A 17,108-nucleotide genomic window follows, 5' to 3' on the forward strand; every position below is an offset into this window, starting at 1 on the left:
GCGTGGCCCGCCTGTTAGGGAGGGGCGCTAGCAGCTGGTGCCCACGGCTGTACCTGAGACTTGGTGGCGTTTGCTGTCCACTGTAACAGTCACTTCGGCAGAGGTCATTGCCCAGAAACCTCCAGCTGTTTGCAGACAAGAACAGCTCTTTCCTTCCAGACCCTATTGTCCCATTTCTGTGGCACTTGAGCCGACTTAAGAGCTGTAGACCAGAAGTTAAGAGCATGGACCCTCTGACCAGACTTTCTGGGTAGTCGAGGATCCTTGGTCCTGTGTCTCCATCTGTGAAATGGGGACGTGCTGTGCCTCCCTGCCCCAGAACGCTGTGAGGATTGATGGCTTAGCGCGCACACAGCCCAGGCCGGTGCTTGCCGCAGCAGCAGGTTCTCAGACAACAATATAATTATTAGGGAGGAAATGAGCACAATCATACTTGCCATCATCATGATCTATCTTGTAATTACAGAGAGTTAAATTAAGCAATATGTAATATGTCCCGCCCATCTGACATTTTGACTTAGATGCTGAGACGGTATTCGTGTTGTGTTGGTATCTCACTTTGAAGTGACCTTGACCTTGGTGGTGTCACTGTGTCCATTAGAGGGCACTGATGTACAGCGAAATGAGCTCGTAGCACAGCATCTGCCCAGAGAGGGAGGTGGCATTGGCCTCCCAGCTTTGCTCTTCTGCCCAGGGACCAGGTAGCCTGTGGGAAGGGATCACTTTTGTCCTTTTCCTCCAATCTAGCAGCAGCACCACAAACCACTGTGCCAGTGTGTTTCTGAGGCTGGGGTCACAAGACGACAGCTGCTGGCTACAGCTGAGGTCAGGGAGGTGGCTGACTGGAAGAGGTTGATGAAGCCCCTGATTTGCAAGTATTTTTATGTTTTAAATGGAAGAGATTCTGTAGGCATGTCTTTGAGATGCTGTTTGGACAGCTCTATTGGTTCAGGATTCCTTGGCAATCTGAGGAGTGTCCTCAGACTTGTAAAAGAAGCAAAAGCCTCGTGGGGTATTTGGTTATGAATGTGAGCTGGATTTCATAATTGTCTGCCACTATTTTTTTTTTTTTTAAGTGCTTGGCGTTCGTACACTTTTGAATTACTTTCATGTTTGTTGGAAATAAAATTTTATCTGGTATTTACAATTCTGTCTAAAGGAAGCTCTAATGAAAGAAAAGTTGTAACTCTGAGCGGTTGGTTCATAGTAGCTTTAATTTCCAACTTTCACTCCCTGAAAGACTTCTTGGGCTTCAAAACCAAACTTTTATTATTTTAAATATACTGTATTTTGCTTCCTCAGCCATTTCTACCAAATAATGTTTATGTTTTACTTTTTGAAATTGTGCCCTTATTTCAAGTCTTTATTGAGTTGCTGGTGATTATCAGATTTGCTGCTTGCAAGTGGCTTAACTTTTAACAGTAAAGTTGAAGAATATACAAAATATACTGTAGTTAAAAAGAAAGGTCTCGGGGCGCGTGGGTGGCTCAGTGGGTTAAAGCCTCTGCCTTCGGCTCAGGTCATGATCCCAGGGTCCTGGGATCGAGCCCCACATCAGGCTCTCTGCTCAGCAGGAAGCCTGCTTCCCCCCCTCTCTCTGCCTGCCTCTCTGCCTACTTGTGATCTCTGTCTGTCAAATAAATAAATAAAATCTTAAAAAAGAAAGAAAGATCTCTTAGCCCTTTATGACAGCCAGGGAGACCATAGCCTAGGTGTACTTATGTATCTTTAAGTTCTTTTCAAGCCAAAAATATTTGATCCTTGTCTCCTGTGTGGTATTGGCCCCATGTCCAGAGGCACATTCCATTTAACTGTATCCATCCTTGAGGTTGAGACATCTTGAACTTGTCAATGAACATTTCGTAGGAGTGAAACAGGGTCTGTGTTTTATATTAAGAATTAAGAGACTCATGTAAACAATTCAGCAGCTTTATGTCTGCCTTGAAGTCAGGCGTGAATGTAGCACTGTTTACTAATGGTAGTACTGGAGCGCTCTCTCTCTCTCTCTCTCACCTCAAGAAAGGAAAATAATGTACACTAATTAAAAAGCAATCGATGGGGCGCCTGGCTGGCTCAGTCTGAGAAGTGTGTGACTCTTGATCTTGGGGTCATGTGTTTGAGCCCTGTGTTAGGTGTAGAGATTACTTTAAAAAAAAAAAAGTTAAACTGAAAAGCTACGGATAATTATAGCTTGTGCCACCACCGGGCTGTAAATTAGATGGCAGTCTGCCACGCGCTGTGGTTCGGGTGGAGAGGCTGCCCATAGTGCATATCCACCACGCTGGTGTTCATGTGCCTGACATGGACCTCACATGTCCCTGAGCCCCACGGAAGCCACAGTCCAGGAAGGATAAAGAACTTGACCAAGAACACATAGCCCAACCCGGGGTATGTAGCGAAGGCTAGAAACGGAGAGTGGAAATGAGTGAGCTCTCAGGAGGACTGGGAGCCAGGTGACAGGTTACAGGTAGATACACGAAGAAGCACTCTGGTAGTGTGACCCCGAGTGGCTAGCAGATGGGAGGCATTGACAAAAGAGGTTCAGAAATGAGCCGTGGCAATAAGGTAGGTGTGTGGCTTTAGCCAAGCCTCTGCCGCAAGGCTTGGCCTCTGGGTTCTCCGTGCCCGCCCTCTCCCCCCATGCACCAACACCTTTGCTAATTCTGCAGGGTCTTTAAGAGGACCACCAGCAATTTATTCGGGTTTGCAAGCTATTTTATTTATGTGTACTACTAACTTTACTAAACCCTATGCAGAAAGGGCCCTCGGCCAGACCCTTGGCTTCGGAAGGTCGCTGGTTTGGAGTGATGTATAACAAGGCCAGGTGTCCCTGGACGACGACTGGCCCTTACCAGCTGCCTTTTTTTAAATTTTTTTTTAAACAGTTCTGTCAGCACCACTGATCTCTCTCTACTGCAGGCAACAAAGGGCAAGGGATCCTTTTCATAGCACTGAATGTTAAGAGCCCTTATATTTTGCCATTAGTGGGGTGCCATGACTAGTCTGCTTCCGTTGTCCCCGCAACCGCTGTCCTGGCTGTGCCTGCCCCAGCTGCCGCTTCTATCTGAGATAGTTTTGATCCGTACAGTGTTACCATAGAAATGAAACGCAGAGTATGACAGGTGGCATTCAGCAGTTCGGTAACAAATGTGTTCGAATATTTGAATTCCTCGTACTAAAGTTTTAGTTTTTAGGGAAAGATGTCACTGACTTATTGTTTGCTAGTTCTCTTTTCCCCATCAGAAAGGGGCCAAGAGTACATTTAATGGTAATGTAAATATTTTGTTCATGTCAGTGTTCTGTGGTTTCCCAAGTACGAGAGCCAGTGAAATCCTCGGCCTCGGCTCTGAACCTAGAAGCGTCGGGCTTCACTGCTTCACTTTCACTCCCATTCTGTATGTGGTGGACGTCAACTTGCAAGAACTTTTATGTAATTAAATTCATGGAATGTTTAGCTTTGACAACAGCTTAGTAGTTTACAGAATAAATTATCCTCAAAGACCAGGACAGAGGCATTGAAGTGTCTTGTTTTCTTAGGTTGTGTTTGTATGTTTTCAGTGGTCTAAAGAAGGGACAGAAAAACATTAACTCTGTGGTTAAACTTGAATTGCCTGAGTTGGGAAGCTTTGAGCCTTATAAAAATGTCAAGTTAAACTGGTTGTCTGTGGCTTGATAACTACTATCTTATCCCAAACCCACTCAGTTTTGGATGCTCCATTGTGCATAAAATGATAGGAGACTTAATCATTATACAGAGACGGACTCATGCTTTTACAGTAAGAGCTGCTGAAAACCACATTGGGAGAGCTGATCAGACATGGTAGATTCGTGTCCAGTTGCTTCCAGTTTTTTCCTTCCTCTGCTTCTTGTTTGTTATAGTTTTGACAACAGAATGTATCAGGGCGTGGGGTGGGAGGTGGGTAGGCCTAGCCATCAAACGAGACAGAACATTTCTTTTTAAAAAGATTTATTTTTTTACTTATTTGACAGACAGAGATTACAAGTAGGCGGCGAGGGAGAGGGGAGCAGGCTCCCTACTGAGCAGAGAGCCCGATGCGGGGCTCGATCCCAGGACCCTGACACCATGACCTCTGGCCAAAGGCAGAGGCTTAACCCACTGAGCCACCCAGGCGCCCCAGAACATTGTTTTTATGGCATGTATACCTGTATTTTATTGTAGGTGCTCGACTGGATTGAGAACCATGGAGAAGCATTTCTGAGCAAACATACGGGTGTGGGGAAATCTCTTCATCGGGCCAGAGCTCTACAGAAACGTCATGAAGATTTTGAAGAAGTAGCACAGGTAAAACCATAGCTTCACTATTTTCTGCCATAAATACCTATGTTGTTGGTTTTGAGTTCGTTTTAGCATTTGAGATGAGTGACCCTTGGCTAGATATGTTTAAAGGTGGTTCAGAGGAGGTAATGCTCAGATTTGAGAGTGAGGTTGTTCTTACCTGCTCAAAAAGATGATTTTGTCTGTTGCTTGGGCCATAAAATAAGGTGTTCTTGACTCAGAAAAATGCTCTGAATGTTTTCCCATACTTACTGTACCTATGCCTATTGACTCATTTGTGAGATTTCACCTGATAGTCAAACAGTAATGGCTCTTCTTGCATTTCTGGAATGACAGACCAGCATTTCTTGTCCTTCTCCAGTTTTTTTACGTGTGTGTACTTAGAAAGAGGATGTAGAGTGTGTAGTGTGTTTAGGGCACGCGATTTGTGAGTTGGAGCATTGGCTGTGATGCTCACTAACTGTGTCATTGGGAAAAATCTCTTCACATTTCTCAGATTAACTTTCTTATCTGGAAAGTAGGCACCGCAAAGGCTTCTGGGAGGAAGTCAGGTGTGCATGGGGTGGCGGGGAAGTCACCCAGGCCAGGGTCTTCCTACGACTTATTATTTGGTAAATGTACTTTGAAAGAAAGTGGAGTGAAGAAGGGAGAGATGACAATAACGTGGGCGTTGTGTGTGTCCGTTCCGTATGATATGGAAGTTATAAGGAGGTGCAGGGGAAAAGTTACTTTAAAAAGAAGTTGTCTAGTAGGACGCAGCCAAACTGAAATACATTATTGTAAAACCAAGGAACCTCAAAGACAACGTCTTAAAAACAAAAAGAAATGAGAAAACAACTTTTGTGAGAAGGGCTGTTAGAAAGACAGTCAACTTCTTGGGGCACTGTTGGTTGAGCGAATGACTCATGGTTTCAGCTCAGGTCGTGATCCTTGGGGGTCATGAGGTCGAGCCCCGCATTGGGATCTGTGCTAGGTGGGGAGTCTGTTTGGGAGTCTCCCTCTCATTCTGTCCTTCCACTGACTCACTCTCTCTCTAGAAAAAAAAAATCTTAAAAATAAGGGAGGAAGGAAGGAAGAAAGGAAATAAGGAAGGCCACTTCTCACCAGGAACCACAGGTACTGGAAGTTGGTAGAATAGTCTTAAGGGAAATTAACTCTGAACCTGGAATTCCAGATCCAGTGAAACTGTCATTCAATGATGACAAAATGCAGACCAAGACTGAATGAGTTTACTCTTTAGATGCTTACCAGAAGAACTAAAGCATATAGTTTATTTTTTTATTTTTTATTTTTTTTTAAGATTTTATTTATTTATTTGACTGAGAGACCGTGAAAGAGGGAACACAAGCAGGGGGAGTGGGAGAGGGAGAAGCAGGCTTCCCACTGAGCAGGGAGCCTGATGCAGGCCTCCATCCCAGGACCCGGGGATCATGACCTGAGCTAAAGGCAGACACTTAACGACTGAGCCACCCAGGTGCCCTAATTTTTTGTTTGTTTGTTTGTCTGTTTGTTTTTTTAAAGATTTGTTTATTTCCGAGAGAGAAAAGGAGAATGCATGTGCATGAGAGTGGTGGGGAGGGGCAGAGGGAGAGGGAAAAGATTCTTGAACAGGCTCCACACTCCACTATCATGCCCGACATGGGCCTCGATCTCTTGACCCTGAGATCATGACCTGAGCCGAAACCAAGAGTAGGGTGCTCAAATGTCAGCGCCACCCACGTGCCCCAAGGCATGTGGTTGAGTAAGAATAATGGAAGCACCCGCTACAATATGAACGCTACAAGAATAGGGCCTTTGTTTTGTTCTTTTCTCTCTCACTGACCCCTGGAACAGTGCCTGGTGTGTTTAAGTGATCAGCAGGTATTTATCAAATGAATTAGTTAATAAAAAGGAAAGTATCAGAAGGAAGGACTGGGATCAAGATTGAGCATAGAAATTGACAAGCATATTTATAAATCTAAGGACTGACCATTTAAAGGTAGGCTTGGAGTAGTTAAAAACAGGATAGCACTCACGTGGGTTTGGGGGCTGGCAGGAGCCACTGCTTTCCTGACACCTGTAAACCTGGGGGCATGTTAGCACTTCAGAGTGACAACGTACAGTCTAGGGATAGGAAGTGTCGCTTCCTAGGAATCTTAGCAGGAAAAGAAACACAGAAAACTGAGTAAATAAAAATTTATGGAAATGGGTCTAGTGGAAGCAAAAGAAACAAAACAAAAATCATGATAGAAATCACAGAATAAGATGTAGTAATTTGTTCATAAGTATCAGTAATTACAATAAATACAAAATAGATTTTACTTGTAAAGAGACAAAAGATTCTCTGATTATCTCTTAAAAATCATGCTATTGTTTTCGGAGGACACGCCTAAAACATAAATACCCAGGAAGTTTCAAAGTATATAACCTATTAGAGAAAGATCCACCAGACAAATAATAACCAAAATAAAACTGACTTACAAACATTAAGACTAAGCAAGTAGGTTGGAGAGTATAAAAACATTATTAGAAATAAAGAGGTTCTTCCCTTATAAAAGGAAGAATGTCAACAGATCCAACAATGTGGTCTCATCCGTAAGAGAGAGGAGTAAACCGTACCGTGTGTCTGTAGTTTTGCATGACAGTGTTCAGATGCACACTACTTTGGGGAACTGAATCGGGGCAACTTATAGGATAACAAAGCAGTCTCCACTTAAGTCTTGTTCAGTGAAAACGCCTTCTCTGCATGTCTTCACATAGAGAGTAAAAATGGCAATCTTGGCCTTTCTACTTCTCCATCTCAAGAAAGGAGCAGGAAAGGATGGTGTGTTCAGCAGCCTTGTCTCAGGCAGGATGCATCCTTGGAGCATTTTTCTTGTCTGTTTCATGTGTGATGTCCCTACTTCATGCCTGTTGGGAAATATTTTATCTTCCTGTTGTAGAAGAAGTATGGAATATGTGCTCTTACCTCCCCTTCATTTTTTCCATGCGATAAGCTACTGCTGTGGCCCGTGTAGTTTGGGATGGACGTGAAACGTGTCCTATGAGCAAAGACTTGAGGCACTGAGGAAAGTAAGAGGCAGAACTGCGAAGAGATGGGCTCTGGAGATGGAGCCTATCCCCTCAAGTAGCACGGTCCCCCACGGTGGTAGGCTGGGCTGCCCTTGCCTCTTCCCACGCCCTCCCACGCTCCCACTAATGGGAGGATGATGGCCTACCGATCGTCCTAGTGTGTCCAGCACTCTGCGGGCCCTTCTCCCTTCACTTCCTGTGGTTCCCTCCATTCCAAATTAAGGAGGTCTCTGCTGTGCCTAACGCCCTTTCTTTTCATGGTAAACTCATTTCCTCTGGTCTAAGCCATCATCATCTAGGTTTAAGGTCTGAGGTCTAAGACATCAAAGCTGTCAACACCAGTTCCCAGGGGGCAGCAGGAGTGAGAAGACTTTCTCTGTAGGAAACTTTTCTGTCCACAGATTTCTAGGGCAAGCCGAGGGTCAGAGTAGCACCCCTGGTTCAGAGAGAGGCAGATGCTTGTTTGCGCCCACCTCTACCTACTCAGCTGAGTCCCGGTCCTTTCTTATCTCTGCTCATTGTCCCTGGGATCATAAGGGGTGCTTGACCCTCTTCCCCTTACACTGAAACTGCTTACACCCCAAATCTGAGCTGTGCATCAAAAGCAGCCTTGAATGCAAATACTTTGTTCACTTTGTAAACATCTGCACCCACTTTCCCTCCCTCTGGTTTTCAGATACTGGCCATGTGCTGCAGGTTTGGTCCCGACAAACAGTGGCCTTGCTCTTGTGTTTGTAGCTTCCTTCACTGAAGTTTTCTGGCTCTTCCCAAGGGACACAGACTCAGTGTTGGGGCAGCATGGGCGAACGAGGCCTTCTGCCATGGGACCTTCACCACCCGTTCTCCCTGCCCGCCCCCTTCCTTGACTGCCATCCGGCAAAGCAAATCACAGGAGAGGTGCTTATGGCAGAGATCGAGGTTTACATTTTAGATTTATGGCAGTTTTTGGACAGGATGGCCTTTGGAGGCCCCTTAAATATGTAAGCAGAGGTATTGTCAGTCCTTAGTAAGGAGCTGTATTTCATTCTCTGAAACATATTCACAAAAGTAAAACGAATTTTGGGGTTTTGGGGCAAAGAAAATTTCTTTTTGCCGTTTTTTTGTTTTTAGGGTTGCGTCTTGATGGGTCTTTTGGGAAATCCACTCTAGATTGTCTTCAGCGATCTAGAGTTAGCCATTTATGTAGACAGCTTCTTCAGAACGGTGAGTTGTGGCATGTGATGAAGTAACAGGTACAAGAAGGAAGTAGTGAAAGTCTTAGGGTTGAATTCATTTAAAAGGCACTAAATATAGATGTATTATGTGGAGCAGTTCTGGTGCTCCGGGGAGGAGGAACTACGGAGGAGTCCAGGCAGGTTGGTGGCAGCGAGCTGAACAGCCCTGCGTACCGTGTGCGGGCGGGACTTCTCACAGGAGCTGCCGGCCTGGGCCTTTCTTCGTTTCCCATGCCACTGTCGCCACGTCAGAAAGCACTGGGCTACGTTTTATGTGCAGTTTTGCAGAGCCAAGAGCCTTCTCTCTACTAATCTGACGATCCGTCCCCTTCTTTACTTTGTACAGTAATGTGAGTAGCCATTTCCTATCGCATGAATCTGGGCTGATGAGTGGATGGGGTGTGGCCTGGGCAACCATGTCACGTGTCCACGCAGGAGCTTTAAAGATGAAATCCGTACTCTCTCCATGGAAGCTTTCTGCATGTGCCTGTTGGGAAGGGAGATGCTCTCTGGCAGGCATTTTCTCTTTTACCTTCTATATAGATATTCAAATTGACATTCCTCTTTAGATAGAAAAAGCTAGGATTCCAGGAGCTGGTAAAGTAAAGCCCACAGAACTCTGGTTCAAGGAAGAAGTCGGTTTCCAGAGCACTGATTTCTCGAATACGATCAGTAAATCTCTGCCATCGCATCTTCCCACAGGCGGGCATCCTGTGAGCGCTTACGCTACCTTCCCTCCCGTCTGCCTGTCCCCTGAGAGACCCATCACCTTCCAAACGTATTGTGACAGCCTTCTCCATGAAGCTGTCTCTGTCAACAGCTTTTTGTGGGTGCTGTGTAATTGTCTTGTCTTCCAGGATAAAGAAGTGTGGCATTTAGGAAAGCAGGAGACGTTCCATTTGGGCAAGATTTGCAGAAGATAGGCCTGTTCTCCAGTTCCCTGGTCGCTACCGAGCTCATTGTCCTCTTTTGTGGAGACTGCACAGCATGTCCTACATTTCTCATTTGCTGTAGTTACTAGGTCCTTGCTTCCATACCACAGGCTGCCCCGTCACAATAAGTTCACTTTTTGATGTAAGGTGTGGCATTTTGTTTTTTTTATAAATTAATAGTGGAGAATTTCAACCCGATGCTTACTATCAAAGATTTCCTTCAGGTTGGCCTGTGCTTACAAGATACCAGATTTCCCTTATCACAGACAATTCTTACATTTCCTAAGGCCTTCACTGCTTTTACGACCATGAGCATGTTCCACCATCTTCCTGAGCCTCAGTTTCCCTAGCTGTGAAAAGATACCTGATTCCTACCTTCGCCAGGTAACTGTAAGACTAGCTGTGCCGATTCCCTGCCTAGGAAACACCCCCCCCCCCCAAATTATCTCTCAGGTAAAATGCTAACACATATGGAGAGCAGTCAGCAGTCAGTCTTTTGCTTGACCTGGATACACGCCACACAGACCTCTTCACTTCTGCTCTTACTGTTGCGAGTCCTGTCACGCTGTAGTGCATTTCGGTTGTGTATGACCTGTGTGTGTGGGGGGGAGCGGTGGCAGGCTTGTGTCCTGCACTTTCCCTTCGTGGATGATAGAATGATCCCTGGCAATTTATGGGCCTTTTAAATGATTCAGAACACTGGCTTTGTTTTTTTGTTTTAAGATTTCTTTATTTGAGATAGCATGAGTGGGGGGAGGGGGGCAAAGGGAAAGGGGAAGCAGGCTCCCTATTGAGCCAGGAGCCGGAGGCAGGGCTCCATCTCAGGACCCTGAGATCATGACCTGAGCCAAAGGCAGACGCTTAACGGACTAAGCCAGCCTGGTGCCCCAGGGCACTGAGGTTTTTAACACAGAATGTAGATGCACTGACCCACCATTCCTTTCTGTCGTGGTAGTACAAGATACCTTGAAAACTTTCTATATGCAGACTTTGGTCTGTTGTTTTTTTAAACAAAACAGATGGAATAGAAGTAATCATTCCTTGAAATACTTATGTTCTCCTCTCCTGTGTTCTCTAAGATCAGAAAACCCATCTTTTTCACTGGATTCTGTCTAAATGTAGCCTCCAGCAATCTTCTGTTGGTCCCAGACCAGGGCAGCTATAAGGATCCGTAGAGAAAGGAAGGTCTTGTCTGCACTGCAGTGTTGCCCAGTCCAGGCTCTTCTGCGATTTTGATATACTTCTCCAGAAAAGAGGAAACCCTTCCAGCCCCACCCAGACCTGGGCCTTCCAGTATCTCCTTTACTCCTCTTCACAGAGAATGTTGGCCCACGTCTCAGAGGAGAAGTGCCCTTGGGGACAGGATGGCAGGCCAAAGGCAGGAGAAGGCTGGCTTCTTCTGGCTCTAAAACAGTCTCCTGACACTGCCTCCCCTTAAGTAGAGATTTAAATACTGGGTCTCCCCTTGTAGGAGGAGCTCAGGCCTGGGCATCTGTTGTTTGAACAATGCTGGCTCTCCTGACTGACCTGGACGAGTCACTTCCCCTTTGCACCTTGTTTCCTCACCATCCTTGGGATAAGGCTGTCGCAGGGCACAGGCCAGGGGCTCCAAAGTGTCCATTTATGACCAGTATGGAAGTCTCTTACCTTCTGAGGCAGAGGGATCCAGGCTGGGCTCTGTCCACAGGAAGGCTGTCGGCTTCAGAGACCCTGCAGCAGCCCATCCTGGGGGCCCAGGGAAAGCCGTGGAATCCGTTGTGTGGGCTCGTTTTCTCCACACGTGAAATGAGAAGTGGGATGAAGTAAATATTGTGTAGTGTCTCTGAAAATTTAAAAAATGCACTTGTTCGTTTGAAATGAACTCACATATGTCTCAGATATCCTTCCCTGCTGACAAAGAGTTAGAAAAGCTTTCAGAAACAAAGTGTTCAGTGCTGGGAGGCAATATCCCCTGCCGATCCCCTTATCAAACACAAGAGATAAGCGACTTCACGGTCGTGGTGACAATAAGAAAATAGGATTTAGCTCTTAAAAAAAAATGTGCGCGCGCTGGACAAAGCACGATACTCCGGCAGGTTCTTTCATGTCTCTGCCCAGAGGTGCAGAACATGTTTCCTGGGTGAGGCTCCAAGGGGGGAAGCCTGGGTCTCCATAAAGCTGTCGTCCCCAGAAAGGTCACCTGGAACAGCCTCCGACGGTCACAGACCCTCGTCAGCAGTGTACCGCAGAATCTCGGTGGCTGGAGCCCTCAGTGCTACTAACTGAGCTTCACAAGGAGAGCTTTCTCTGTGAACCAGGGGCCGGCCTCTCGGGAAGGTCTGAGATAATTGTGGAAAGTACCCAAGGATTATTCCAAAGATTAAAGTATTTTTGAAAAATCTGCTGTGTGTATGTGTGTGTATATTGTGTATATGTGTGTATATGTATATGTTGTGTGTACATGCACACCCATGTAGCTGACCCCCGAACAACGTGGGGATTGGGGACACTGACACCCCCCCACTGCAGTTGAAAGTCCACGTATAACTTTTTTTTTTTAAAGATTTTCTTTCTTTTTTTTTTTTTTTAAAGATTTTATTTATTTATGTGATAGAGATTACAAGTAGGCAGAGAGGCAGTCCGAGAGAGGAGGAAGCAGGCTCCCTGCTCAGCAGAGAGCCCAATGTGGGGCTCGATCCCAGGACCCTGGGATCATGACCTGAGCCGAAGGCAGAGGCTTTAACCCACTGAGCCACCCAGGCGCCCCAAAGGTTTTATTTCTAAGTGATTTCTACACCCAACATGGGGCCCAAACCTGCAACCCCAAGATCAAGGGTTACACGCTCTACCAGTTTGCCAGCCGGTGCCTCAAAAGTCCAGGTATAATTTTTGACCCCCCCAAAACATACTTAGTAGCCTACTGTTGACCAGAAGCTTTAGTGATCACATAAGCAGCCAATTGTCATATTTTATATGTTATGCGTGTTGTATGTTGTATTCTTATGATAAAGTGGGCCAGAGGAAAAAAGTTAGTAATACCATGAAGTATACTTGCAATACTGTATTCATAAAAAAAAATCCACATGTATGTGGACCATGCGGTTCAAATGTATTGTTCAAGGGCCAACTGTATAAACACATATACTTTGAAACTATTTTTTTAGACCAGTTTCAGGTCTGCAGAAAAATTGTGGCAATGATGCAGGGCGTTCCCCTACCTGGCCCCAGCCTCCCCTATGATTGCTCTTAGTGTGGGACGTTTGTCAGCGTTAACTGAGATGGATGGATTTCCTGGAGCCCCTCCTTTGTGCAGATTTCCTGAGTTTCCCCCACTCCAGGACCCCATCCAGGATGCCATGTTGCATTTAGCTGTTGTGTCTCCTGAGGCTCCTCTCGACTCCGAGTTTCTGTTATTACTTTTTATTGTTGTTAATAGCACCCGCATCCTTTTGCTCGTTAGGACACCGTTCGGATTCTCATTCATAAATTAGCTCCCGCCTCCTTCGTCCGTTCCTGCCTGAAGCTCAGGGCACCAGGTCAGTGACGTGACTGGTATTGACTCTCGGGCATCTGCTGTGAGACTCTTTCCTCCCCGGCACCTGGAATCTCCGAGCAGTTCGACATCTGTGTGTGGAGGGCTTCTCGTTGCCCCTGTCCTCCTTGGCAGGGTGCCAGACGCGCCTGGGGGATGGGGAGGTCTGGAGTTGCACAGGATGGAGAGCGGAGTTTATGAAACGTGCTGCTGTCATTACAAAGCTCTTCTTAAGTGGCCCTTTCACCGTCTCTGCTCCGCGCAGGGTCGCTCTGACTTAGCTTCCGAGGAGGTCCCGTCGGAGTGCACGGACAGCCCCTCAGTGGCAGAGTTGAGTTCTGCAGTCAGATCAGAATCTGCGCTTTCAGAGGACTTCGGGTAGTTGTTTCCAGAGACCATGTGAGACGTACACGGATGCACTTTCCAGCTCCGGCCATAAGTGGTGTATTTTAAGGGATTGGGTCCTTTGACATCTCTTCACTCATTTCCAGAAAGAGTTCAGAGATCCTCAGTTAATAATGCAGAGCACCAAAAAGAGAAGTCTCCTGAAAACGGGTTTTCAGATGGGCAGGGAGAGACGGCGATGAGCTTCGCCTCTTGGCAGTGCGTGGACAATGCTGCCTGAAACTCCGTGGGCTGAACAGTGCGGGGGGCGGGGCCGGGGGGTGGGGGCACAGGATCCACACTCAGCCTCTGGCCCAGCTCAGTGACTGCCCTGAGGGCCTCAGTGTCCTGATCTATAGAAGGAAGGGCCGTGCTGAGGTGTAGACCCAAGGCCCAGTAAGTGCTTGTGGCTCTGGCGCAGGGAGAGGTGGGAGTGCAGCCTGTGCTGATGGTAAAAGCATAGACTGACTTTTCATTGGTTTTTATGGACACCTCCAAATTCTCTGTAGACACTGCACCCCCACTTCCAGCGTGCCCTGGGAGGGACGGCTTCTGCCCCGACACTGATGCCTGGGGCGCCTGCTGCTCTGTTCAGTGCATCACGACCATCCTTCCTGAGACCATCTCCTACCTATCAAGCTGTGTTTATACTTGTTTAAAAAAAATTTTTTTTAACTTGCAGGAAAGTTGGAAGTACAGCACAAAGAACTTAACCCTCTGTTAAGCCATTGACTTTAGCGTGTATTTCCTAGCAGGAAGGGACATTTGTCTGTACCCCACAATGCCACTGTCAAAATCAGGAAGTGAGCCCTGCTGCAGGCTTATGTGCTGGTCCCCGGACCCCGTGATGTCCTTTATGGCCAAAGGACCCAGTGCAGAATCAGCTGTGGCCTTGAGCCATCTCACCTCAGCTGTCCCCGAGTTTGTAGCACGTGCCTGGTTGTTCTGAGCTTTGGTGACCTGACACTTCAGAAGATCTCAAGCCCATTATTTTGGGCCTGCTTCTCACTCTGGGTCTGTCTGACGTTCAGTCGTGAGTATGTTCTGCCTCTACATCCGTCTTCAGCCGGCGCATCAGGGCCGCCGAGTCCCCGTGTCTTCCCACCCATTGGCACCCAACTTCAACTTGTCCTGCTGCATATGCTGTTCAGGCGGATTTCTCGGTTAAAGTGGGGTCAGCCACATTCTCCATCATGAGATGAGTCTCCGCTGCCCTTTGTAATTAGTAAGCACTTAGCGGGGAGCTACTCTGAAATTCTGTAAATATCCTGTTCCTCAGCCAATTTTATTTATTTGTTTATGTCTGCATGGACTCGTGGTTTCCTCTTGTTTTTGGTGGATTATCCTCTGTTGCTGTCACTGTTTACTCTCAGACCATCCCTGATTGGGCCAGGGGGAGCTGAAGCTGCCGTCTGTGTCCTGACCCACCCACACTGTTCTTAAGCATTTCCTTACTCGTGGATACAGTAAGACGCCACAGCCTCATCTTGTACTCCACCTCCCCACACACCCCCCCACCCCCGCCGAGTCGGCTGTGTCTCCAGGAGCCCTGGTTCCTTGTGGAGGAAAATGGTGACTCCTGGCTGGAAAGCCGGGTGCTAAGCACACTGACTGCTCTTGGGTCATTGCTGCTACCGGGCCCTCTCAGGGGACAGAGGGAGAGAGGAGCACGTTCACACATCTGTGAAAACCATGTATTCACACTCATACCTCTAATTCTAGCCCAGTCACACAGGTCAACTCGGCTTTTCCCCTTGTCTGTATTTGTCAGGCCCCTCTCAGAGGTGAGGACTCTGCCTCTCATTATCCTTAACCTGTCGGCTGAGGAGATGAATGTCCCTGGATGTGATCAGTCTCCCCAGGGGGAGGTTGTCTGTGCAGGGGCGTCCTCGGCCTTCTCCAGGCTCAGGCTCTCTGCCAGGGACACCGCCCCACATTCTGGGCCACTGATGAGATGCCCACCCTGCTCAGCTGTGGGACTCTCATGTTGGAGAAGGATGAGGGATTCCACCTGTTTCTCAGAGGGTCGGCAGCCTGCTCTGTGGGCCTTCCTGGAAGACCTTCCCCCGGTCTCACACTGCGCTGAAGCCCTCCCACCTGTCTGGGCTGCCCCCGACCCCTGCCGGCCAGCCCCCTCTCCAGCAGCTCCATGAACACGGTCAGGCCTCTAACACACCTCTGTATCTGTGGAACCCATTTGCAGCCTTTCATTTATCATGAATTAAAATGGAATAATTGTCAAAGTGTTTTTGATACCTGTTTACACATAACTTTCAGTTCTTTAAAACTCTGGCTACTATGTATAGGCTATTATGGTTATTTCCTTTTTCTCAAAAACATATGTCCCCTTAAGTAGAAAAAAGATAAGCACAGATTACTGATAAGTAGAAACATGTTAAGAAGACGGCAACTTGTATTTGCAACCTAATCTTTCCACTTGCCTTTGGGGAATTTTAAAATCGTACATCATACTGAAAAACAAAACTAGAACCCCACATTCCGTCACAAGACTGGAAGGGAAAGTGAAGTGGGCATTCGTGCTCGGGGCTGTCTTGGGTGTGCGGCAACAAGAAGTGGAAGGCCCTGTGTGAGTCGGGGCAGCCAGAAGCTGCTGCAGACACCCCACCACTGCTGGAGAAGGAAGGGCTTTGCCAGAAAGTTCAGTGTTTAACGATCTAGAACAGTAATGGGAAAAGCTGCTGACAGAGGTATATTGAACTCCTAAAGTCCTCTCTTTCCATCATTTTTTTTTTTTTTTCTGTTGGATTTACAGAAATGATCAGGAATGTCCCAAATTGACTACATTGCAGTCTGGTAGGAGGCCCAGCTGGATTTTTTTTTTTTTTTTTAATTCACCCTCTGTTTCTCTGGATTTTCCCTTGTGCAGAACACATACACCAACGCGGATAAATTACTAGAAGCAGCAGAACAGCTGGCTCAGACCGGGGAATGTGACCCAGAAGAGATTTATCAGGCTGCCCATCAGCTTGAAGACCGGATACAGGATTTTGTTCGGCGTGTGGAGCAGCGTAAGATCCTGCTGGACATGTCCGTGTCCTTTCATAGCCATGTCAAGGAGGTAAGGGTCTGAGAGGCTCTGTGAACCCCTGGGGAAGAGTGTGGACTGGTTGTGGTGTGAGAAAGTGGGCCAGAGGTGGCCAGTGATGAGTTGTAGCCCATCTGCACTGAGCGAACCAGCGAGGACGGGGTTGTGGGGAGGGGTGCGCTAGGCTTCTGGCTGGTCTTCCTAGCCTCTAGCCCCACGAGGATGGCCATGCCTCTGCCAGGGGAGGTGGAAGCCTGTGTGTGTGCAGCAGTGGACCCGTGAGAGCTGGGCTGGCCGTTGAGGCATGGAGTAGCCAGTGAGCCAGGAAATGGCGAGCTGAAGGTGCTGCCTTTAACTTGGGAGAACAGAGCATGGCCATTTTAGTGTCAGTAAACGACTTGAACGTTGTGGTCGGAGCTGGGTTTCCTTTCTGTGTATTAGTCTGTCATGTGGCCGACGTCATGGTTGGCTTTTGATCTTATCCGACTGTGGGACTACTCTCAGATTCCCAGAGAAGTGAATTTTACGTAATATTAAATGTAAAGGTAGCAAGGCCAACCTGGCCGTGATAATATTAATGCTAATGTCATAGGTCTGCTCTTGTTAATGCACTTACCTCATTGTAAGAGATTATGTTATATGAAACATTGTTTGAAATATATGAAATGAATAT

At 47.1% G+C, this 17,108-nt stretch overlaps 1 protein-coding gene across 3 annotated transcripts in view; it reads left to right on the forward strand.

Annotated features, from left to right (window-relative positions):
- Positions 1 to 17,108, forward strand: part of LOC111153393 (trio Rho guanine nucleotide exchange factor) — a 355,850-nt gene that overhangs the window by 174,392 nt on the left and 164,350 nt on the right. For all 3 annotated transcript variants that reach the window (XM_022512390.1, XM_022512391.1, XM_022512392.1), the window contains 2 exons: positions 4,181 to 4,303; positions 16,277 to 16,468. In XM_022512390.1, the coding sequence (XP_022368098.1) occupies positions 4,181 to 4,303; positions 16,277 to 16,468 (315 nt within the window). The remainder of the gene's footprint in view (positions 1 to 4,180; positions 4,304 to 16,276; positions 16,469 to 17,108) is intronic.

This window comes from Enhydra lutris, unplaced genomic scaffold (assembly GCF_002288905.1).
Source record: "Enhydra lutris kenyoni isolate GAN:26980312 unplaced genomic scaffold, ASM228890v2 scaffoldscaffold32, whole genome shotgun sequence".
Taxonomy (NCBI): Eukaryota; Metazoa; Chordata; class Mammalia; order Carnivora; family Mustelidae; genus Enhydra; species Enhydra lutris.